We start from the raw sequence: 24061 nt of genomic DNA, 5'->3' as shown, positions 1-24061 counted from the left end.
CATATTTACTGAACAGCGTTACTCTATAAGATGCCTTCAGTACCGGAAGACAATTTACAACCTTCTTATGAAGTAGCACGGCTAGTACATATGGTCCAGATTATCTGGTCTCTAGTACCATTGCTAAAGAGGCCTGCATGAGTACTGAACAGTGCAAACGAAAACTGTCATGCTACTGCAACCAATGTCCTATACGTTAAAGCAACCACACTGCTTAACTTTCTTATGTGTCTCAACTGTTTTTCAAAACTTAGCTGACGTGAAAAGATGCAAGAGATAGATTTATTTTAAGCTTGAATGTTTTTGTAATTAATGATATATATATGTAATTAATGATATATATATATATAGAGAGAGAGAGAGAGAGAGAGAGAGAGAGAGAGAGAGAGAGAGAGAGAGAGAGAGAGAGAGAGAGAGAGAGAGAGAGAGAGAGAGATCTCCTGTAAAGCTACACACTGCTAAGTGTCTGTGCGAAAATGCCAAAATAAAAAAAACGGCACCTGTAAAGTTAATGCAACATTTTAATTGCTTACTTTAGAACGTTCAAGTCATCATTTAAATGAACATTGAGAATTTGCATGTTTGAAGAATTACTGGAACTAATAAATACACAATTCATCTTATCAGCTAAGTGCAGCACAGTTTTAATTTACATCCTGTGCAAAGCAGAGTTATGAACAGTGGAAAGAACATCTACATTTTTGCCAGTTTTACCGCACATGGATATTTATAGCCATATGGCACAATAATGCACAATAATGTCAGAAGTACACAGGTTCTGCGTAAAAGCTTTTTGACTGACATAATAAATTCCGCCAGCAAACTTTCTTATGAATTTATTTGACTCTGATCCAGATTGTTTCACGGGCATGTTTCCAGGTCATTCAAATGAATGCATGAAAGAGCTGGCTGCAGATCCTTCTGCCTGCTCTAAGTTCACTCACCTCTATCACCAAGGTATTCAAGTATGTGATTTGAATCCTATCCATTAGTTTTTAATCAAATGGAGACACTGATTCCTACCACATGGATAACATAATTTATTGTTGAAGATCTCCTGAGAGGCAGGTGGGACAATCGCTTCCATTCAGCAAATTGTCACAACAGGTAAAGTACGGTAAAAGAAAAGAAAAAAGGGGCGCATGTATAGCAAACAATTCAGATTTATGAATGAAGCAAGATTAACAAAATGTGAAAACATATAAACAAGGACTTTGCCAGAGCGATATGTTGCTGTAGTGCCCGATAAGGCCAGGTCCCTGCTGGCTACTACAGCGCCTGCTGTGGCGGACGCTGCAGGGACAAGAGCCACCCCACAATGGGGCCGGGCCTGCTGTGAGGGGGGACCGCCACACTGCGCCAAGAGAAACTCCTGCTCTCAAGAGAATTGAGAGCAGGAGTCGCGACGGAGCGCTAGGCCACGCCCCCCGGCGGTTCAGCCAATGAGGGGCGAACCTGCTGGGTGATGTCACAGCTGCGCCCCCGTCATTCCCCCCCGTCTTTCCCCCTGAAGCTTTCTGCAGACCAGGAGACTCGGCTGCACGTGCCGCCAGCCTCGCAGGCGCGTGTGCAGCGCAGGCACTGGGGACATAGCCTTAGGAGAGGTTGAGTCCCGCACTTAGCTTTCCGCCGATTCAAAAGCCGATGTTGTACCAGAGTGGTACGTCCAGCTGGAGCGCTGATCCTCTTGGCGGTCTGCTCAGAAGGGGGCACACTCTTCCTCGGGGCTGCGGCTGGCATCCTCCTCATCCACTGGTGTCCGTCCTCAGATGCACCGGAAGAGATGTCGCGGGTACCGGTATCCGGTCTCATCACTAGGGAATCCCCAGGGCTGTCAGCTAGTTGTGTGTCAGATGAACCCCATCAGATTAATGGAGATCTGTAGATAAGCTGGAATTTAGCGGGATAAAAGTCTAGGCTTCAGACAATATAATCAGCTAATTCCAAAAATCCATGCGTTCCGGCACGCCTGTGCCTTCCCCAGGGATAATCCACAATTTATACACACAAGAGAAGATGTGGCCTCATACTTAATTGATCAAAACGTTTTAGTGAGTTAACCCCTTGTTGGTAGACTATATGGAGATAACTAAACACCTCAAGGGGGGGCAGAAGGTAAAGGTGTCCCGGGCACGCTGGCTGGGAGAGCCCGGCAGCGCAAGTTGGCCCCAACCTCTGGCAAGGCCTGGCTGCTGGTCCTGTCGCAACCGGGCCCCGGCTCTCTCTCAGATGCCTGCAGGCCTCTATCACTGCCCCACGCCGACGGGCTTCTGTGATGTCAACGCCTGGAAATAGGCTTGGCCCAGCATCCGACACGTGTCAGCATGGAGGGAGACCCAGAGCGCGCCAGCTCGGCGTGGGACCGGTGGCCTGCAGTGAGGGAGAGCCGGGGCCGCGAGAGGACCAGCAGCCGGGCCTTGGCAGAGGTCGGGCCCAACTTGCAGTGCTGGCCGGACAGGCACCCTGCAGACATCCACAAGGCAAGTCTGTTTTTTTAAATATGTATTGGGGGTTTTGTTTATATGTATTAGGGGGGGGGCTTTTTAAAATGTGTTGGGGGAGTTGGGGGCATTTTTAAAGTATTGGGGGGGGCTTTTTAAAATGTAGTGGGAGTGGAGGGCAAGTGAGGGAGTGAGTGTGAGGAAAAGAGGGAGTAAGAGTGGAACGCAGGGGAGAGAAATACATGCAAGGCGGGAGGGTGGGTGATTGTGGAAGAGGGAGTGAGACGGAGGGGAGAGAAATACATGGAAGAGGGTGGGAAATAGAGGGGATTCATGAGGTGTGAAATGGGGGGGGGAGCGCTTCGCAATACAGACAGGGGTGGCCCGGACGCAACTCTAGTCCTGGGCACCGGGAAATCTGTGCGCATGCGCGTGCGTTTGTGTGTAAAAACAGCAATAATATTGCCCCAGAATTTTTTTTAAAACACCCCTAGGCAAGTAGCAGGAGGGGGGGGGGAAAGCCTTAAGGTATATTTGAGACTTTTTTTTTTTACCCCTGTATAACACCTTAAAAACTGTAGGGGTCGTATTATGTCCTAGGTCACACTATATTTGAGCCACTGCGGTAACTTTAGGCCACATAAACACTGACAACTCAAATACCTGTATTGGTTCCTTAGATAAGCCCTCTGAAAACATCACAGCAGCGTCTGTCAGAAAGCAAACGTCCCACCTCTCCTGTTTACCAACTGTAGACTGTAATACGTAATTGAGTTTGGCGTCTAGCCATGCTTTGGTCAACATTATCAAAGTGTCACTGCAGATTGTAACACAAATTGATTTATCATGAGAAAATAATAGCCTAGACTTCACATGTTGCAGCACTTTGTTCAACTGCATGATCCAGCATGGAATATAAATTCTGGAAAGATACTGTAGCAAACACCTTTAGCAGACCTGATACTTTTTGTATGATAAGGGGAGGGAAGTGACATCAAACGTCCATTCATTGTCCTCTTTACCCTCTTATTTTCTCTCCTCAGATATAGGTTTATCTATGTGTAGCACTGCTTCCCCCTCCCTCTGGGAGATCTTGCCCTGGCTACAGGTCTGTGTGGTGCTTTGTACCTCTCCAGGAGAGATGAGCTTCCGCGATGTTGTGGGGAACAGGACAGGCTTTTGGTGATCCTCAGGTTCTTCTCATAGGTGTCAGCGCTTCCAGTCAGAGTAGACTCCAGCAGCGCTGGAAGCAGTCCTTACCATAACAGTCTTTTCTCCTTTACTCTGCCCAGTAGACTGCGACTTAAGCAGAAGTTTATAAAAAGGGTCTTTATTGATGCAGCCACTGCAGGTGGTATCAAAGCGTTTGCATCATAGGGGAGAATGGGTCGCACACCCCTGGATGGTGCTGGCCAGCACGTAACATTGAGGCATTGTGCCTTGCACAGATCTTGAGCTCACTCAGCCACAGGAGGGTCAGAAGTCACGTCTCACTCCCAGCCGGGAGGAACTTGAACTGACTCTCTCCCGCCAGGAGGGGCTGAGCTCAATGCCTATAATTTGAACACTTCCTCCCTAAGTTCAGAGGGGGAGGGCACAGGGTCTGCACCATGATTGGCTGCACACAGACTCCTGTTCACCTCCACCCATGTCACTCAGAGAGGCAGCATGAGGAGGGGTAAACCCACAGGATAACCTGCCACTGTCTGTAGCTAGCAGAACTTATGTGACAGGAAGGCAGAAAGATAGTCTGGACCAGCCATGGCTTTATATGATATTTCTTTCAAGTCATCTTTGATAACATTACAGAGCTGCTCCCAATCCAGCCTAGCCACTTTGGAGTCTTGGGGGGGATAAAATTATGTTTCAATATTATTTTTCAACAGTCACTGAATTTAAAGTTGTGATTTGTACTTTGGAAATTTCATTCCAATGCATACAATGATAAAACGTAGGTTGATACGCCAGGTGAACACTGAATGCCCATTTCAGTTTTTATACTTTTTGTCTTAAAATTCAGGAAAGTACTGGGGTTCAGGCTGTTACTTGTATAAGAACAACCTAGTTGTTCACATTGTTACAGCATAAGAAACACCATTTATTTATTTATAAAATGTTTTACCAGGAAGAAATACATTGAGAGTTACCTCTCGTTTTCAAGTATGTCCTGGGCACAGAGTTAAGACAAATAATACCTGGTTACAAATACAGTTACATAAATGAACAGGGTATACATTATATACAAGACATTGCATACACAGTTAAAGAAAATATATATTATATTATACACTGCTGTTTAATTTGAGGAGAAAGTGGTCGAAAAAGTAGCAATATTGTTCTTGATCAGGCAAATACAAACTTTTTCAACTACCCAGAAAACATCTTAAGTTTATGTTTCCCTCATGCTCCAATAACAGCAACAGAAAGATTTATAATAGGATGCTATTTTAATAACATTTAAAAAAATCTATAAATATAAAACCAAGTTACACTTATTAACACCTCGAAGACAAGTCGAATGATATTTCTCAAGCCATTCACTCCGGCCCTAAAATGCTCTAATTGAGAAACATTTAACAGTCTGAAGTATGGAGAAGATATTTTAAGGAGTAATTGAGAGAGATTTTTACCCTTCTTATTTTCCATCTGATCATAGAGTGACTAATAAGTGAATACATAAATCTTCTGACTTTAACTAGACAGATGAAGGCAATTTTATTGCCTCCGTGTTCCAAAGGTTTTCTTTTGCACGCGTTACCTTTTGTTTTAATGGTGCTACATAAAATCTCACGTTAAATCATGCACCAGCTTTGACACACATCATTGCATTAATGAGTGCAATAACGTTGCCTACATCTGTATATGCCTACTTAGGCACAGCCTAAACACTTTTGCGTTGGCACTGTTAAAGCAGTTAAACAAATAAAGAAATAATACAATCACAGCAAAATTGCAATAACGGGATGAATTGTTTTACTTGTTGAGCTTTAAGTTAGCCGGAAAACCATAGAACTATTATTTTCATGGTTGGGGAAATGGTAAAGTGAGAGGGAGGGCATCTTCAAAGCTAACCCTCCAAAGAATAGTCTTAAAATAAAGAACAGCTGGGAGAACAATGGAGTTACTCACTAGTAAGCCACAAGGACTGTTTCTAACCTTCCATTTGATTACTTACTTAGAAAATAGCAGCCGTTTCTTGTTTTACTAATCATACATAACTTTTAAGTCGACGTAATATAGTGCATGATACACACTAGTTTTCAAAAGACGTCCAAAGGAAGACTGTTCATGCAAATGTTAAAAGAAATCAAAGCACACACAACGTCAGCAATTAGAGGCAAGCAATGTATACAATTATAGTGTGGTTTATTTCTTTGTCCGTCGTTAGGATGTTTTTGGAATAATCACGGGTGATTTCTTATACTGTGTCTGGCACAGGCTGCATTTCTGACAGACTTCTTCCTGAACAGGATATTCTTCTTTGTTGATACTGCTGCACTTTGGCTTGTACCCTGTATCTGGTAAAAAAAAATTGGGGGGGGTTCACACAGGCAATCCATTAAAGGGAAGTACTGTGTTGGTGTAGAATCACTGGGAACGGGCCTGACGATGGGACTATTCTCAAAACGTTGCCCCCTTTTACTGTATCATAATTTTTTTTTGTTATCCACCCTTTTTTCCCTCTCCCCAATTTTTGTTTTTTATTCCTCTCCATCCCATTTTTTTTTGTTTCTTCCATTTTTTGGGGCCAGCCTTTCCCAGTGTGAGCCACCTGTTTTATTTACCAGTTCCATTTTTTTTTTTGCCCTTTTCTATGCCTAGTCCTATATCCATTATAGTGAGCCAAGCCAAGTATTTCTTGCATTTAATTTGGTCTATTTCTTAGCCTTATTTTTGTCTTTGAGCTAACTTATCTGTGTAGCCGTGCCCCCTTCTTAACTCCGGTGGGGGGGCTGCAGGGTGGATTGGAGCCGCCAGAGCTCCGCTCAGGACCTGGAGTGCGGGGGCCGCCCTTTTAGGTCCCACGCATGCGCAGTGTATGTAGAGTTGCGGCAGACATTTTGGAGTGGCTCCGCAAGACAGCGCAGGACTACAAGTCCCAGGTTCCTCAGGGAGGGAGACCCACATGGGGCGTATGAGCCAATAGGGCTCCAAGCAGAGAGGAGAGACAGGATATCCTCCGCAGCGGAGGACACGCGCGCCAGTCAGACAGAGGGTGGCAAGAAGATAGGTAGTGTCCAGGAAGCAGTGCTAGTCTTGCCCCTTAGACCCTGAGTCACAACCAGTTGTGTTGTAGAGAAGACCCCAGATAGTGACGCTTCCCCTTTAGTGTGTTCCTGCACCGGTGACCGGACGGCCACGCAGTGCCCTGCGGCCTGGGACCAGGCCACCGACCATAGAGACATTAGGTGAGACACTCAGCTGGAGCTCACCCAAGAGGCGGATCAGGACCCTAAGGCGTGAGGGGATTGGTGTTGGAGGCAAAGCTGCTTGGGACCTGACCAATCCTATTCCATTAGCTGTACCTGGGTACAGGAGTGCCCAGGGCTGTATTTAAGTGCACCAATGATTCACACAGGGGTAGTGCTACCTCACACTTTGGGTGGGACTGTTCTACAGACACCGGGTGTTAAGGTGCCTAGGGCACCCTCAGTACTTTGGGGGAACAACACCGGGGTGTTGGGTATTGTGCTTGGATATAGCATTGTGGGCATGTTATTGTTATATTGTATAGTAAAGAAGTTATATTATACCAGGTTGTATAGTCATTATTGTGTCCTATGAGGAGTCATCCCGCTTACGCTGGGATCGTCATAGGTGGAGGCGCTGCACCGCAAGGTATCGTATCCCAGGCTTCCCAGAAGCGGAGGCGCTGGTCTTCTGTGAGCCTCACAGGTAACAGCAGCACGAGTAGTTGCCCGCGTAGTTCCAATAGGCATAGGGAAAGGGGGCTACATCTGTATATTTGGATTCACTTTGTATGGTGTCTTTTATACTTTATCTCAGTAAAATATCCTTTGGATTTATAATGGATTCATTTATTTTCAAAGTGTGTGGTAATTAAAAGCCTGTCACTTTTTTTCTCCTGCCTGATTGAGCCTGCAGTGGGTGTGGTTACTTTATTGCTAACCTAACACACCTGGTTGGTGTGTGTCCATATTTAAACAGAGGTTTCAAACAAATCCTGAGCTTGCGATACCTGATCTGTGTGACTGGTTGATTTTAAGTGCTGGTTGTATTAAGTGTGGAGTTAGAAACAGGAGTTGGAACCAGGAAAGGGTTAAACAAGGTATAGTATATTGAAGCACAGTTAATTGTTAGTACTTATAACTCCATAGTTGCAATAATGAGCAGGACTGAAAATGCCACTCAATGCACATCTTGCCACATGTATGTGCACTTGGAGCAGCTGTTACAGAGAGCATACTGTTGTGGGAAGTGTGAGCGGGTGCTCTCTTTAGAGTCAGAGATTGCTGATCTGAAGAGGAAACTTGCAATATTGAGGGACATTGACAATCTTGAAATTAGTTTAGTGTTCGCTGAGCAGGCCCTGGCTGGGTCAAGTGATGCGGTGGCGCTGTGAGTGAAGAGCAGGTAGGTAGCTGTGTAACAATTAGGAGAAGCAGTGGGAAGAGGAAGAGGCAGGCCAGTTCTGAGCTGACACACCATGTTGAGTAAAGATATTGGGAGTGTCAGGACAGAAATGGCAGGGCTGGGTGAGACTGATTCTTCTAGCAGCCAGGGGATTAGTTCCTCCAGCACAGAGGTGACTTGGGATACTCAGAGACCAAGAAAGATTGTGGTGGAAGGGGACTCCATTACTTGGAAGGTAGATAGGGCAATCTTTTGCCATGACCGCATGAACCAAACAGTTTGTCTCCCAGGTGCTCGGTTTTGGCACATTGCAGATCGGGTAGACAGATTGTTGGGAGGGGCTGAATTGACTTGGCAGTCTTGGTACATGTTGGCACCAATGACAAAGTTAGAGAAAGATGGAGGGTCCTAAAGCTTAAGGCAAGGACCTCCAAAGTAGTATTTTCTGAAATACTACCAGTACCATGTGCTACCACAGGGAGACAGTCCAAGATAATTATGCCCCTTTACAAAGCATTAGTAAGACCACACCTTGAATATGGAGTACAATTTGGGGCACCAATCCTAAGAAAAGACATTATGGAACTAGAGAGAGTGCAGAGAAGAGCCACCAAATTAATAAACGGGATGGACAATGTAACTTATGAGGAGAGGCTAGCTAAATTAGATTTATTTACATTAGAAAAGAGGCGTCTAAGAGGGGATATGATAACTATATACAAATATATTCGGGGACAATACAAGGAGCTTTCAAAAGAACTATTCATCCCACGGGCAGTACAAAGGACTCAGGGTCATCCCTTAAGGTTGGAAGAAAGGAAATTTCACCAGCAACAAAGGAAAGGGTTCTTTACAGTAAGGGCAGTTAAAATGTGGAATTCATTACCCATGGAGACTGTGATGGCAGATACAATAGATTTGTTCAAAAAAAGGTTGGACATTTTTTTAGATGGGAAAGGTATACAGGGATATACCAAATAAGTATACATGTGACGGATGTTGATCCAGGGATTAATCCGATTGCCAATTCTTGGAGTCAAGAAGGAATTTATTTTTCCCCTTATGAGATATCATTGGATGATATGACACTGGGGTTTTTTGTTTGCTTCCTCTGGATCAATAAGTAAGTATAGATATAGGATAAAGTATCTGTTGTCTAAATTTAGCATAGGTTGAACTTGATGGACCTATGTCTTCTTTCAACCTCATCTACTATGTAACTATGTAAAGATTAGAAAGGTTAATGCATGGCTTAGAAAGTGGTGTAGGAAGGAGGGATTCGGGTTTTTAGAGCACGGGGACTCCTTTTCTGAGAGGTGCAATCTTTATGCTAAGGACTGATTGCAACTCAATGAAGAGAGATATTATATATGTGCAAGGTGGGAGAATGTTAAAGAGGTTGGAGGAGATTTTAAACTAGGATGGAGGAGGGAGGGGCAAGAAACAGATAACACACTAAATAGAATAAATGGGAATGGGGAAATAGCTAGGGGTTATGGAAATAGATTGGGGGCAAGTGCGAGTTTGTTCAGCAGCGAGACACCCACAGTAAATACAGATAATACTAGAAAACTTCTGAAGACTAAACCCAGAAAGGCAGGAGCAGATAAGATAATAGTACAGACAGGGAAAAAATGCATGCTTGCTTATTCAAGAAGCCTGACAGATAAAATGGGGAAGTTTGAATTAATAGCTACAAGGGAGCAGTATGATATCATAGGCATTACTGAAACCTGGTGGGAAGAAACTCATGACTGGACAGTTAATTTAGAGGGTTATTCCCTTTTTCGGAAAGATCGAGCAAATAGAAGAGGAGGTGGAGTATGTTTATATGTTAAACCGGATCTAAAACGTATTATAAAGGGAAGATATTTATGAAGGAATGATGAAAATGTAGAGACCTTGTGGATAGAAATTAGCAGTAAAAGTATAAAGAAAATGTTTGTAGGAATATACTATAAACCACCACATATCTGTGAGATTGAGGAAGCAGAAATGCTTTTGCAAATGGAGAAGGCATCAAAACTAGGTCATGTTTGCATAATGGGGGATTTGTATTATCCAGTCAGACTGGGGCAATGAGATTAGCATTGCAACAAAAGGAAACAGGTTTTTCGGGGTGCTTAAAGACAAAGACATGACCCAAATTATTGAGGACAGAACCAGGAGAGGGGAAGTACTGGATTTGGTCATATCAAAAAATGTAGAAGTAATAACAAATAATCAAGTCCGGGAACATTTGGGTAACAGTGATCATAATTAAATTTCAATAGTAGTGCCGCAGGAGGAAGCCACAACCTTTATATTAACGAACAATTGGTTAACTGAGGAAGAATTTCATTGGTGGCTTGATTAAAGTAAATTTAATTTAGGCCCTGATGGCATACATCCAAGAGTTCTCAATGAGTTAAGTTCAGTAATAGCCAAACCATTCCATTTAATATTCAAGGACTCCATTTCCACAGGCTCAATAAAGCAGCATGTGGTGCCTATATTTAAAAGGGAGCTAGATCACAACCGGGGGATTACAGACCTGTAAGTCTGCCATCAATAGTGGGGAAACTACTTGAAGGTTTAGTATGGGATAATATTCAGGAATACCTTATGGACAACAAAATTATTAGTAATAGTCAGCATGGATTTATGAAAAATAGATCATGCCAAACTAACCTTATTAGTTTCTTTGAGAAGGTAAGTAGGAATTTAGACCAGGGTAAGGCTAAGTCCCCGGTGGTGACAGCGGAGCGCGCCGCACACCAGACACTAACATCAATCAGGCAGGCCCCAGTGAGTTCTCGTGTGTTGGCTCACACAGTGCGGTTGTGTGTCAGCCAGCAGGGGAAACAACGCAATTGTCTTCCCGTGCGGCAACGCAGCCATGTGGTGCGCTGGGAGCCGATAGCAGGGAGATAGCTTTTTGGCTTTATTTTTGTTAAATAAATCATGACACGGTGTAATATGTCCTGTGTTGTGTTTCATCTGAGGTTGTATTTACCTAATTTTAAGAACTGCTAAGGAACAGATGATTGTTATTATGTTCTGATATGTAAAACCATAGAATTCAAAGAGGGTGTACATTTCTTTTCACACAACTGTATATAGTAAATGCTTTCCCCAAAATTAAAATGTGTTATTGTGCAAAAAGCAATAATTGAATCTATATTTTTATTTATTTTTTTAAAACAGTCTTAATCCTAAAAAAATATCTACTGTGTGTAGAATGAAAGTTAATAATTATAGGCAACGTACCTAATTTGCTGTGTTTCTGTTTTGTTACTTTGTATTAACATAATGCCATGGCTATGACCTTTAACAGTTGTTTTGATAGATGTATGAGGCAAACATTGTTCTCCACCTTTTCCATTAGTTTCCTCTCACAGTACTAATAACAATTACACTAATTAAAGCCTTTCAACAAAAGTAGTTCTACTGAAGGTGGTAAATGTAGCTGTTTAAAGTGGAATAAAGAGGTTAGAATACAAATGGAAGTCATCAGAACAAATTTCACTAATACTAAGTCTCGTGATATTTTTCTTACTAAATACTTTAGTATTTGTTCTGCTAGATTCAGTGGGAAAACAGACATTTGAGTGGCCAGCTACTCTGAATCACAATACCTTTCGACAGCGGGGGCTTCTCTAATGGTTTTTAATGTCTTAGAGGTATTACATTAGGAAAGCAGTGGAACTGCTTTTGAGTGCACCAAACCAATCCTTTTTTTTTTTTTTTTTTACTCTGTTTTAAACAGTGAGGAAATGTTGGCAGTAAAAAATGCATAATTATATTTAGTTTTGTATAGTATACCAGATGGAGCTCTCCTAAACATGTAGTCATTTTTCCTTCACCATACTGTGCAGCAGGGTGTCTGATGTCACCTCTATTTTTTATCCTACTCACTAATTTTTAAACTGTGTATTTTATTCCAAAAACCAGACCAAGACCTACATTCTAATGCTGAATGCTAAAACCGCTAAGGCACGCTCAGTGACATCACTAGACTTTAAATAATCTTTTTTGAGAAGCCCAGGATAAGACAAGCTTCACTGGTAGTCAGCACAGAAAACAAATCTGTGCAGCCTGGTCGGTTGGAGCTTAGAATAAACGGCACAGGTTGCATAATCTGGGCCTTTTTAATGTAGCAATGCCCCTTTTTTTTGGTGGTGGGAGGGGGAGATTCCTACCTGAATCAGAGGGTCCTCTTGAGCTGTTTCATGGTCCACTGATGGCTGGACCCCATCAGTTCCGGAGATATTTGCCGTTTGTTTGTGCCGATTTCAACACACACAAAAACTCTAAACATGGCTGAGAGAAGTCCAAACATGGCCAATAGAAAGCCACAACGTTATTTCACAGTGGACACCAAACTTGCTGTTCCTAAACCGGTCGGGGGACCACAGATGAGCCCTGGGAATCCCACGGTTCTAAACAAAAACAGCCGGGGAGGGCGGGGAGATAAAGTTGGTCATCTGTTGTGAAGGGCATCACATTGAGCTCACATTTATTTCTAGGAAGAGTTGCATCTCTAAAAACTGGATACATCCTTCACAGAAGAACTGTATTCTTTGTTTTGTGATGTCATTTATGACACTCAAAGTATCTTACTAAGTTTTTGGGACCTCCTGCAACAGAAGAAAGCTGTGCTACTTACCCTTTCCTTTTCATTGAGTGTCGTGGAAGGGAACATACAATAGAAAGAGAAAAGGTTGTTCACTACTTCTGTCTCTTGGTAATTATTGTTATAATATGAACACACATTGATGTACAACCATACTTAATAGAATCACAATTATTTACCATATTAGGCCAGACAAACATATCCTACATTCAGACACAGTCTTCGCAAGCTCAAAACCCAAACCCACTACATTGTATATACATTTGTTATTTGGAGTGGTAAAGGTATGTAACTTAATGTATATTACGAAAGACAAAAAGATCCCAATGCTACATCCAATATGACAAAGTATTTAGTACATTACTGTGTATGTTGTCTATAATGTTTCTTCATAAGCAGCGGGACTTCGCTGAAACAATAGTGTAAAAAACATTTAATCCTGACATTTCTTCTTCCTATCTAATGCCATATTAAACATTCTTTAGGCATTGTCATTCGATATGACTTAAAACAAATGTAAGTCTCTTTCTGACTTCCCGGAAAACATTTAATAAAATATGACAAAAGGTAGGAAAACAGCATTACGTCACATTAATGAGTAGTAGTTTAAAACGCCCCACTACTTAAAGATTTTGGAAAATAATATTGTAATATTTTATCCAAGCCTTCTAAAATTACACATATGAAGCCACTCTATAATTCATAGACAATTATAAAGCAAAATCTAAAAAAATACTACTCTGGATCACACTAAAATAAACAGAATGAAACCATAGAAAGGGGTAGAGTATTTAAACAAAAATTCTTTCCCTTATCATTAAATGTATCACAAGATGATTGGTTCTAATGTGACATGTACAGATGGCTCAAGCATTATATGGTAAAAATACTTCCCTTTAAAAAGCTTTTGCCATGGAGTGTTTATCATATTTTAGGATCGTTTGTATTCCTTTGTTTCCTTGCATCCATTTGCAAAAGTATTGTACAGTAGGCAATGGGCTGCATGGATCCCTCAGACATTCCTAACTTCTGGCGCCCACTAGATGGATTTCTGGTGGAGTACGTATCAAGTTTTCGGAGCATTCCTTCAAAAACATGTGCACATTGCATAACTGTGGCTCTGCATCACTTTGCATCCTTGTGTCAAGGTGCTCTGCTCCAATTTTTCTCCAATTGCGCCATTGAGTGTTTTGTGGATTGAAGGAGTTTGGGAAGGGGATAGCACAATATTATAATTAGATGTATAAAATATTGTGCAGTTTTGGGTACAAATTTCCTTTCTCCATTAAATTAATCTGCAAGCTTTACATGGCATTAATTTCTGCACCTATGAGGTCTATGGCAAATGTAAGAAAAACATTATCAAGTTTCATACTGTATATTCACATGTGATTGACGTTATTGCACCGTTATCTTGCGGTGTGGCACTAAATTGGGTGATCGTTCCACTCTCGGCTCCATTGTATTGATTTGCAAATTTCATGATAAAGTGTTACAATTCACATAAGCGGAAACATGGGCAGTGACGTTTGCTCCATGTCTATGTCCATGGTGCAAGTTGATGTCAATGAAAACTTTTGCCCTGTGTTTTGAAGCAAATTGCACCATGTTGATACATAACCCTTCTGGAGCAGTTGTTATGGACTAATTCGTTTGTCATCATACGACAAAGCAGAAGTGTCCTGCATTATAGATAATCACAAGCTTCTGCACATGGGGGAGAACAGGTGAAGAGTAACTCGATACATGGTTGCTACAGATACAATGTTATGAGGCTCCTTATCATCAATAAAACAACAAATACTTATTTTTTGGACTTGACACACACATCAGTGCTTTTGTATATTACAACATTGTAGCTCAGCTCATTTCTTTCGGTCTGCATTGTTTTCCAACAGCTTTCTTTGACTTTTAAATGTTCAGTGTATTTAGAAATAATGCACTTTCTTCATTTTTTTATTTAATAACAACACCCTTGACCTTGTGCCTTTTTTTTTTTAATGACACTTTGTGACCTGTCCTATGATTTCAACATGATTAGATTATTTTTCTGTATGAGAATAGCACTCAATTCAGGATGACGCCCTGCTGTAACTGGGTTAGCAGTTAGTGCCAACCAGGGACGGCTGACAGTGCCATCGTTTTCTTAGGCGTGCCCTGGCAGGCTTTGCTTCACAGCCGATAAACCCGCTCTTCTATCCCATAACATCATGTATAGCTATTGTGCAAATCTATAGTATATCATTTTCCTGTTGCTTTGACCTTGCATTCTTGTTTCCTCACAGAATGAGGAATGAGGCACTTAGACGATTACAACATATTACCCAAGACAATAATTTGTGTTTTCATATCAAAGCTCATGCCTAATTGCCCTTTCTTTTTCAGGTTATCAAAAAGGACACAGGGTTTTGGAGAGATTTTGGGTTTGGAATGACTTGTCAATATCGTTCAGACTTCATTAACATAGGTGAGCTGGCTTTGGGAATTGCGGTTTGTTGCTGCCACCTGCAGTTCATCTGTAAAGGAATGTTGAAGACTAAAAGCACTCATGGGCACTTTCACTTGTGTGGTTTTGGTTTAAAACTTTTTTTGTGTTTTAGTTTTGCCAGAAATCAATGGTTTTGATTTTTTTTTAATTAAAAAAAACTAATTTAAATATGCAAACGTGTATACATTATATATATATATTTATATATATATGTAGAGGTATCAGTACCGTGTTAGCCGAGCTTCAATAATCAAAAAATAAATAGATGATACCGTTCTGTGGCTAACGAAATGCTTTTATTTGTGCGAGCTTTCGAGATACACTGATCTCTTCTTCCGGCGATGTTACAATGAATGAAGCAAAAGGTAAACTTAAAAACAGTGTCTCTTGGAATGTTATCTGTGCTGTTCCTTCCCCCGGTGTGGATGTGTTTTATGGCTAGAGGTGTCAAAAGGGTACTGAAAGCAAGTGAAGAAAGAGTGTGTATGTGTATCAGTGTGAATAAAAATGAATGGAGAGCCCACAGTATATACAGTGCTTTACACAAGGTGTGTGTGAAGTGGGAGTGGATATAAATGGTGTGGGTGGGTGTGGAAATGTGAGAGTTTGTAGCACAACTAAAAGTGTGTGTGGATACTTACATGATGTCCCGCCTTGACTACTGCAACCTTCTAACTGGCATTCTCCTTGTCCGCCTATCTCAACTCTTTGCATCCAGACTCATCTGCCTCACTCACTGCTCCACTTCTGCTGTGCTACTATGCAAATCCGTACACAAGCTTGCCATATCATCCTAGAATAAAATGTAATCACTAGTTCTAACAATACTCTCAACAACGATGGTGCCCCACTTTCATCTCAGCCCTCAGTCCCCAAATATATCCCTAAACGCCCCTCTGTTCTGCCCACAGCATCCGCTTTTCCTCCTGCCTTATCACCTCCTCTCAGTCCCACCTACAAGACTTCTCCTGTGCTGCATCCTCTCTGGAAATCCCTACCACGCACCAGCAGACTTTCCACCAGCATTCAGATATTTATAAAGTCCCTGAAAACTGAACTTTTCAAGGAAGCCTATCTGGCATATCCCTAACACCCCCACCACCCCTCCCCCCTAACCCTATTGGGACCAGCTGTGCTGCTGGACAAAACTCCACACTAACACCCCCTAACATCCAAACACCCAAACCTTAATGGGATCAGCTGTGTGGCTGGCATACTCTATCCAACAATGAGCAGCCACTTTACCTTATGTTTCAACATGGCCCCTTACAGTATTCCCTCTAGAGTGTAAACTCCCACGAGCAGGGCCCTCATTGCCTTCTGTATATGTGTGTGCTTGTATGTCCTTATTTGGTATGTTATTCTGATTAACTCCATACACAACTGTGGAATATGCTGGTGTTTTGCAAATAAACAATAATAATAACATATATGTTAGGAAGGGGACGGATGTGATGGTGGGTGACATTGGGGAGAGTGAGTGACACTAAAATGATGCGATTCCAGGTGTGAGAGGAGGTGGGGCCAGCAGAAGACAGGGAAAATCCAGTTTGCAGTTAATCCCTGCAGGGAGTGAGGGGGGAGTTTGGCGCAATAGAACAGGACCTGAACCCGAATCTGTAGCAGAAACAAAGTTTTAGTTTGTTTCTGCCTCTGATTAATGCCCACAGATCAGAGCTGTGTTCAATTTAACTCCAACCTGTGTGGGCAGGCCCAGATTTTAAATAATAAACAAATGCCAAAGCGCAACTACCCAGATACCATATCAAAAACATATTACATAGTGATAATAAGTGCTTAACTGAAGTGGCAAAGTGAATAAATTAATAGATATAACAATGTGTGTATGTGTGTATGTGTGTATGTGTGTATGTGTGTATGTGTGTATGTGTGTATGTGTGTATGTGTGTATGTGTGTGTAGTGTGTATGTGTGTGTAGTGTGTATGTGTGTATGCGTGAATATGTGTATATATGTATGTGTATATATGTATGTGTATATATGTATGTGTATATATGTATGTGTATATATGTATGTATGTGTATATATATATATATATATATATATATATATATATATATATATATATATGTATGTATGTGTATATATATATATATATATATATATATATATATATAGACATATGGAGACCAGGGGATCCTGATAAAAAGAGACAGCACACTGCAGGTATGGTATCAAAAAAGTGTATTCAGCGCCCTGAGGAAGGTCCCGAAACGTTGGCGGCCTTGTGTTACTGAATACACTTTTTTGATACCATACCTGCAGTGTGCTGTCTCTTTTTGGCTATCAGGATCCCCTGGTCTCCATATGTCTACATACTCTCTATGGGACAAGCATCTGCCTCCTGCAACAAAACCGTGAGTGCTAATCTCCATACCTGACTATATATATATATGTATATATACAGTGTTCGACAAACCTATACATTTGCTCGCCCCGGGCGAGTGGATTTAACCCCCGGGCGAGTAAATATTGGCCCAAGCAGCACACGTTTGGTACTAGGTGGCGAGTAGATTTTTTTTTGTGTGGCGAGTAGATTTTTTGGTGATTTGTCGACCAATGTATATATATATATACAGCTAAACCCCGTTATAACGCGGGTCTCGGGGTCCACCCCGAGATCACTGCGTTACTAACGGGGTCGTGGGAAAAAAAATGGCCGCCGCTTTAATGCAGATTCATCCCGCGGGACAGGAGATGGGAGCGGGCATGTCCCTCCGCTCCCCGCTTCCCCCTGTCACCGCGGGACAGCCCGCGGGGCAGGAGATGGGAGCGGGGATGTCCCTCCGGTCCCCGCTTCCCCCTGTCACTGCGTGACAGGCCGCGGGGCAGGAGATGGGAGCGGGCATGTCCCTCCGCTCCCCGCTTCCCCCTGTCACCGCAGGACAGCCCGAGGGGAAGGAGATGGGAGCGGGGATGTCCCTCCGGTCCCCGCTTACCTCTGATCCCTCCATGTGCCCGGAGCTCCCGCTGCCTGCATGGAGGTGGTAGCGGGGGGTTTCTTCTCCCCACCGCTGTCCCTGGCGCTCCCGCTCGGGAGGAGGGGGGGGAGCGGGTGGTGGTGCTGGTCGCGGCCTTTCCTCTGCTCCGACCCCACCCCCCGTCTGTGTAGAGTGAGAGAGTGTGTGTGTGTATGTATATATGGGAGAGAAAGTGTGTGTATGTGGGTGTGAGTGTGTGTAAGTGTCTGTGAGTGTGTGTAAGTGTCTGAGTGTGTGTGTAAGTGTGTGTGAGTGTGTGTAAGTTTGTGTAAGTGTGTGTAAGTGTCTGTGAGTGTCTGTGAGTGTCTAAGTGTGTGTAAGTGTGTGTGAGTGTGTGTGAGTGTGTGTGAGAGTGTGTGTGAGTGTCTGTGAGTGTCTGTGAGTGTGTGTGCAGTGTACAGTGTGTGTGCAGTCTGTGAGTGTGTGTAAGTGTGTGTGAGTGTCTGTGAGTGTCTAAGTGTGTGTAAGTGTCTGAATGTGTGAGAGTGTGTGTGAGTGTGTGTGAGTGTCTGTGAGTGTGTGTAAGTGTGTGTAGTGTGCAGTGTGTGTGCAGTGTGTCAGTGTGTGCAGTGTGAGCAATGAGCAGTGTGTGTGCAGTGTGCAGTGTGCAGTGTGTGTGCAGTGTGTCAGTGTGTGCAGTGTGAGCAATGAGCAGTGTGTGTGCAGTGTGCAATGTGTGTGCAGTGTGTGTGCAGTGTGTCAGTGTGTGCAGTGTGAGCAATGAGCAGTGTGTGTGCAGTGTGTCAGTGTGTGCAGTGTGAGCAATGAGCAGTGTGTGTGCAGTGTGCAGTGTGTGTGCAGTGTGTGTGCAGTGTGTCAGTGTGTGCAGTGTGAGCAATGAGCAGTGTGTGTGCAGTGTGCAGTGTGTGTGCAGTGTGGCAGTGTGAGCAATGAGTAGTGTGTGTGCAGTGAGTGTGTGCAGTGTGTGCAGTGTGTGCAGTGTGCAAAAAAAATTTTTTTTTTTTTTTTTTTTTAAAACGGGAGCCACGGGAAAACCTCGTTATAACCTAATCGCGGTATAACGAGGCGCGTTATAACGGGGTTTAGCTGTATATATATATATATATATATATATATATATATATAAAGTGGATATTTCTAAGATTTTAAAAACAACCAACAGACCTTACAGAAATTTGTGGGATGTAGTTAGAGTGCAACTCCCAGAAGACATATAGAAACCCAGAAAAAACACACACACAGTGCAGTATGTTTGATAAATTTATATATATGAAATAGGGTGGATAAGATTACACTCACAAATTGGAAGTGTAATCAGGCTCACCAGTAGTATAGAAATCTTCTTGTAGTTCTCAAATGAAAGAGACAGGAACATAGTATAATCCCATAAAATAATCTTTATACATAAAAAATAAAATAAACTCACAGCCAGATATAAAAGGCATTGGAGAGCGCAGGCTAAACATATCCGTTTCTACCTCTTGACAGCTGTGCATGTCTCTGTGTATGGCATCACCGCCAAACAATTAGTCCCAGAGCCATGGAGTGGGGAAACCAACGGATATTCAATAGTCTCACCTCTGTCCAATGTCTCCAATCAGGGTGCTGGTTTGGAAGAGGGACAGTCACAGCAAACTTGCCCTACGCATTTCACAGGGTAACCTGCTTCCTCAGCTTTTAAACACGCCTAAAATAACTATCATTTGTAATATCAATATGACAAAAAGATACAGGGAGCACAACAAAATACATATTTTGTTTGGCTTGCATGTACATCATACCGTATACAAGAAACTTACATTTTTGTCATCATTTTTTGATGCATAGAAAAGAAGAAAAAACAGACGTTGAATTTGATACACCCTATCACTTCATTTCTTACTTCAATAAATACTTCCCAAATCAAATGTATTTGTGAAAAATATCTTAATTCATTGGCCTTTATTCTTTAAAACCTTGTTGGCCTGTGCTTTTAGTCCCATTGATTTGAATGTAGCTAAACTGTTCTCCAGCAAAGGGAAGCAGAATTACAGCATATTTAATAGGGTCAGTGACCCTTTGAAATTCTTCACATTAATCGACTAAAACAGGCATTTGCATCTCATTACATTGATTCTCTCTTGGTTAAACTTGACAGTCTCTCTGTATAACTTTTATGCACTTGTTTTTTGTTGTCCTAGGTGGGTTTGATATAGATATCAAAGGCTGGGGAGGAGAAGATGTTCATCTATATCGCAAATACCTACACAGCAACCTTATCGTGGTCAGGACACCTGTGAAGGGTCTTTTTCACCTCTGGCATGAAAAACGTTGTGTGGACGAATTGACCCCAGAGCAGTACAAAATGTGCATGCAGTCCAAGGCCATGAATGAGGCTTCACATGGACAACTAGGCATGTTAGTCTTCAGGCATGAGATAGAGGCACACCTCCGTAAACAGAAACAGAGAAACAGCCTGAAGAAGTCATGAATGCCACAAGTAAACGTCCTGTGTTTATAACCGGTATCTTCTAAAGCCATTGGTGCAGACAAACACAATGGTGGTCATCAAGATGCTGCACAAGAGAAATGGAGAACGAGGAAGATGAACAGCTTGAAGAACTTCCAGTTTTCCTAAAAAGGAGCTCCAGTAGGTATTACATATTTACAAAGAGTTAACTGAAAAAGGCTGGAATAAATGAAAATGGTTGCAAGAAAGAACTGAGGAAGCAGGATTTTTTTCAGAACGTAATAATTGGGGCAATAAAAGATATTTATTGTTAAGTGATGAGTAACAGAAGGATGTCCGTGGGAAGAAACACAAGCTTTCAAATATTACTACCAAGGAATACCTCCTAAGCAGCTGTGTTACTGCAGCAATCATTTGTTTTTCTTTACGTGCACTGAACTGACTGCAGCTGCAATGGAACACAATGGTTATACCAGAACTAAAATACAGTATGAAGTAATGAAAAACTTTAAAGGTACAGCAATAATAAAATATTATCTTGCCATTAATCTGCAAGGGGTCTGCTGTGAAGCCCAACCCTGCTGCTGGATTATTGTGGAAATAGAGAGATGTTGTATCATTTGTTTGTTTTTTACAACAATGCAGTTTGATTGTATCTTAGGAATTGTGTGTTTAGAATATCTAAGGATCTACAAAGAAATCCATTGTAATGCCAAACCTCAAAATGTTGCTACAACATCTGAAACCAAAAATGAGAATCAATGCACCTATACGTTTTCTGGAGGATATTCAGAAATCAGGACAACTACTTTTGGTTCTGATTATAAGTAAAGACAGAGGCATATCTATAGGGGCAGGTGGGGGGGACAACACCACAAATAGGAGTAAAAGAAGAGCAAGTCAGCTGTCTGTAGGATCCCCTATCTGTTGACTACTGGCTATGGTCACATCAAATTGCCCACACTAAAACCAGGATCAATACATTAATACTACAACACTGATAGAAATGGTCAAGATAGGCCATGCAGACAGCCTTGTTTATCCAATGTAAGTGCACTTTTCTTAGGCTTGCAGATTGTATTCTAAAGATAAGTGATCATTTAGTCGACAATAGCACAGATGAAGTTGTTTTTATTCCTTAAAAGGGTATTTTTTAGACCACAATGGCAAAATTCAACATGAAGTACATGAAACCTGCTTATAAAAGATCAGCATTGCAAGAAGTATAATCATTGTATTTAGGTTTAATTGCTACTTTTAGATGTAATGGTCAAACCGGTTTAAGAGGTAGAATACAGCCTTGTAGAGGGCTAACAAGTGAACAAGCATTTTGCTTTGAAAATGTAAAATATATCTTATGTACTGTAACAATTACTTGAATTCAAGAAAGAAGTGAATTCTGTCATTACAAGGGTACTAGAGATATGTTCTTTTCGTATTTTGATTTGTATCAAATATGGCTCCTTTGCTGCAGTGACGGTGGAGAGAGGAAAAACAACACGCATGGATTATAAAATAAGCAGATAACTAGGAACAGCGTCATTTATCAAAAATCAAATGGTCATTAGGCAACAAATTATTTCTCAGGCAGAATACAGTAACACCACATTTTCTGAATGAATGTTCAGTTAGCAACACTCGGACATAAAATGTATACACAACAACATGTATCAACTGGTTGTTATTGCTTGTTGTTAAAAACAGCTACAAATAGACTCTTAAAACCAAATGGAATCTCTTTGCCCATTAAGTAATAACATTGTCAATGACTGAATTCAATCTACTGTAGGTTCTCCCATTTCAAACCCACTAGCCCAGTGCTCCTCCCTGGTATGGTGATGACAATATTGGCTTGATATTCATGCCACATGGTTTGGTTTTGGTTCCCTGAGGTGCAAAGAGCCTCCGTGTCATGTTGATGCAAAAGGAAAATCAGCTTGCCTCAGCGTGACGAGATCTTTGTGGAGCAGGTTTATTGTGCACGTATTGTTCTGCAGTGCTATATAACAAGTAACTTATTCGTTATGCATCAAAGTTTTATGACAATACTCTCTCCAGCCTGCCCATGATTTTGTAATGCAAACATTAAGAATACATAGCACTGGTGCTTAAATTCATGCAACAAAAAAATTACCCAAATTAAGTTAGTTTTTACTTTAATTTCTTCCCCTCCTTTTACTTGTAATACGTTATATCTTTCTCTTGTTTGGCAAATGGCTGATGTGGCAAACTGGAATCATAGGGTTCCCCCTCTGTCCAGTTTCCAGAATACACCAAAGTGTGCAGTCAACACCAAACATATGGGTTATTCACTAAATGGCAATATCTTTTAGTGATCGTTCATTCCCATTCACGTGAATGGTTGTTAATGGCTAATGCACTTTTGTGAACTACCAAGAGAAATGTGTACTGTAGTCCATGCATTTCTGCTTTTTATGTGTACTGGCGTGTAAATAAAATGGAGTAAAATAGAGACATAAATATATATTTTTATGAAGTATTAAATGATTGTTACAATCATGGAGACTGTGCTCTGTTTACCCCAGTCTGATTCTCAGGAGGAGGTCACAGAGTTGCATTTTATTCTTTTAAAATAAATCATGTACTATGAAAGATTTACATACTCAATGCAGTCAATGTTTATATCTTAAATATTAACTTTAATTATATATGTACAAATAATTTATTTGCCAACAGAAGAGGCACAATATGCTTTCCAGATATACATTTGCATTTAGTTTGTTGAATTTAGTATTGTTCTGTATGTCCTATCTGTTGCTGCTCTTAAAAAAAAAAATACACAGTGTAGTTTATTTGTAATTTAGGCTTAAATATAATTAGTAACTTAAACATGAAGTTGTCTTATTTAACTTGCCCAAACTTTTATTTCAATAAATTCATTTTATTTGACTTTTTTGTGTGATTCATCTATTATTCATCTATTATAAAAAAAATTTTTTACATATTACCAATAAAAGAGGACAAAGCTGATTCTCTGCAACAATCATCTCCGAGTATTTTTTTTTCTAGTCTCATTCTAACATGTGTTATTCATTGTAATGTGAAAGTACCTTTATTGTACCACATTAAGGTATGAGTTACGCCCCTATTGAATACACAAGGAAGCAGTCTTCTCTGTGCTGGAGAACGGAACTAAGTACATTACAGCATATTGAATATGATCTAAAAAATTTATATTGTTACAGAAGACTTAAGAATGTAGTTACATTTATGTAAATTGGTTATTTTATATATTTCAATCAAAAGTACTCAACAAGCACCTCTATATTGAGTGAAATCTTGTCTTGGATAATATAATAATATAACATTACTGCCACATTCAATGTATTAAATATTCAATTTAGAGACAAGAGCAATCATTAGAAGACTCTGGAGTGATCATACTGTACATTAGGTTCTATGTATCAAGCACATTTGTGAGCAAAACCCAGGGCCGTTGTATCCTACACCTACGTATCAGGACATTTTGCTCCGTCTGCCCCAGCATGCA

At 41.3% G+C, this 24061-nt stretch overlaps 1 protein-coding gene across 3 annotated transcripts in view; it reads left to right on the top strand.

The window, feature by feature from the left end:
* CSGALNACT1 (chondroitin sulfate N-acetylgalactosaminyltransferase 1) overlaps window positions 1-23460 on the top strand; it is a 438610-nt gene extending 415150 nt beyond the window's left edge. For all 3 annotated transcript variants that reach the window (XM_075605292.1, XM_075605275.1, XM_075605285.1), the window contains 2 exons: window positions 15037-15118; window positions 20282-23460. In XM_075605292.1, the coding sequence (XP_075461407.1) occupies window positions 15037-15118; window positions 20282-20571 (372 nt within the window). In that variant the 3' untranslated portion in view covers window positions 20572-23460. The remainder of the gene's footprint in view (window positions 1-15036; window positions 15119-20281) is intronic.
* The last annotated feature ends 601 nt before the right edge of the window (window positions 23461-24061 follow it).

This window comes from Ascaphus truei, chromosome 1, assembly GCF_040206685.1.
Source record: "Ascaphus truei isolate aAscTru1 chromosome 1, aAscTru1.hap1, whole genome shotgun sequence".
NCBI lineage: Eukaryota > Metazoa > Chordata > Amphibia > Anura > Ascaphidae > Ascaphus > Ascaphus truei.
The sequence above is the reverse complement of the archived record's forward strand: the minus strand, read 5'-3'. Positions and strand labels throughout refer to the sequence as shown.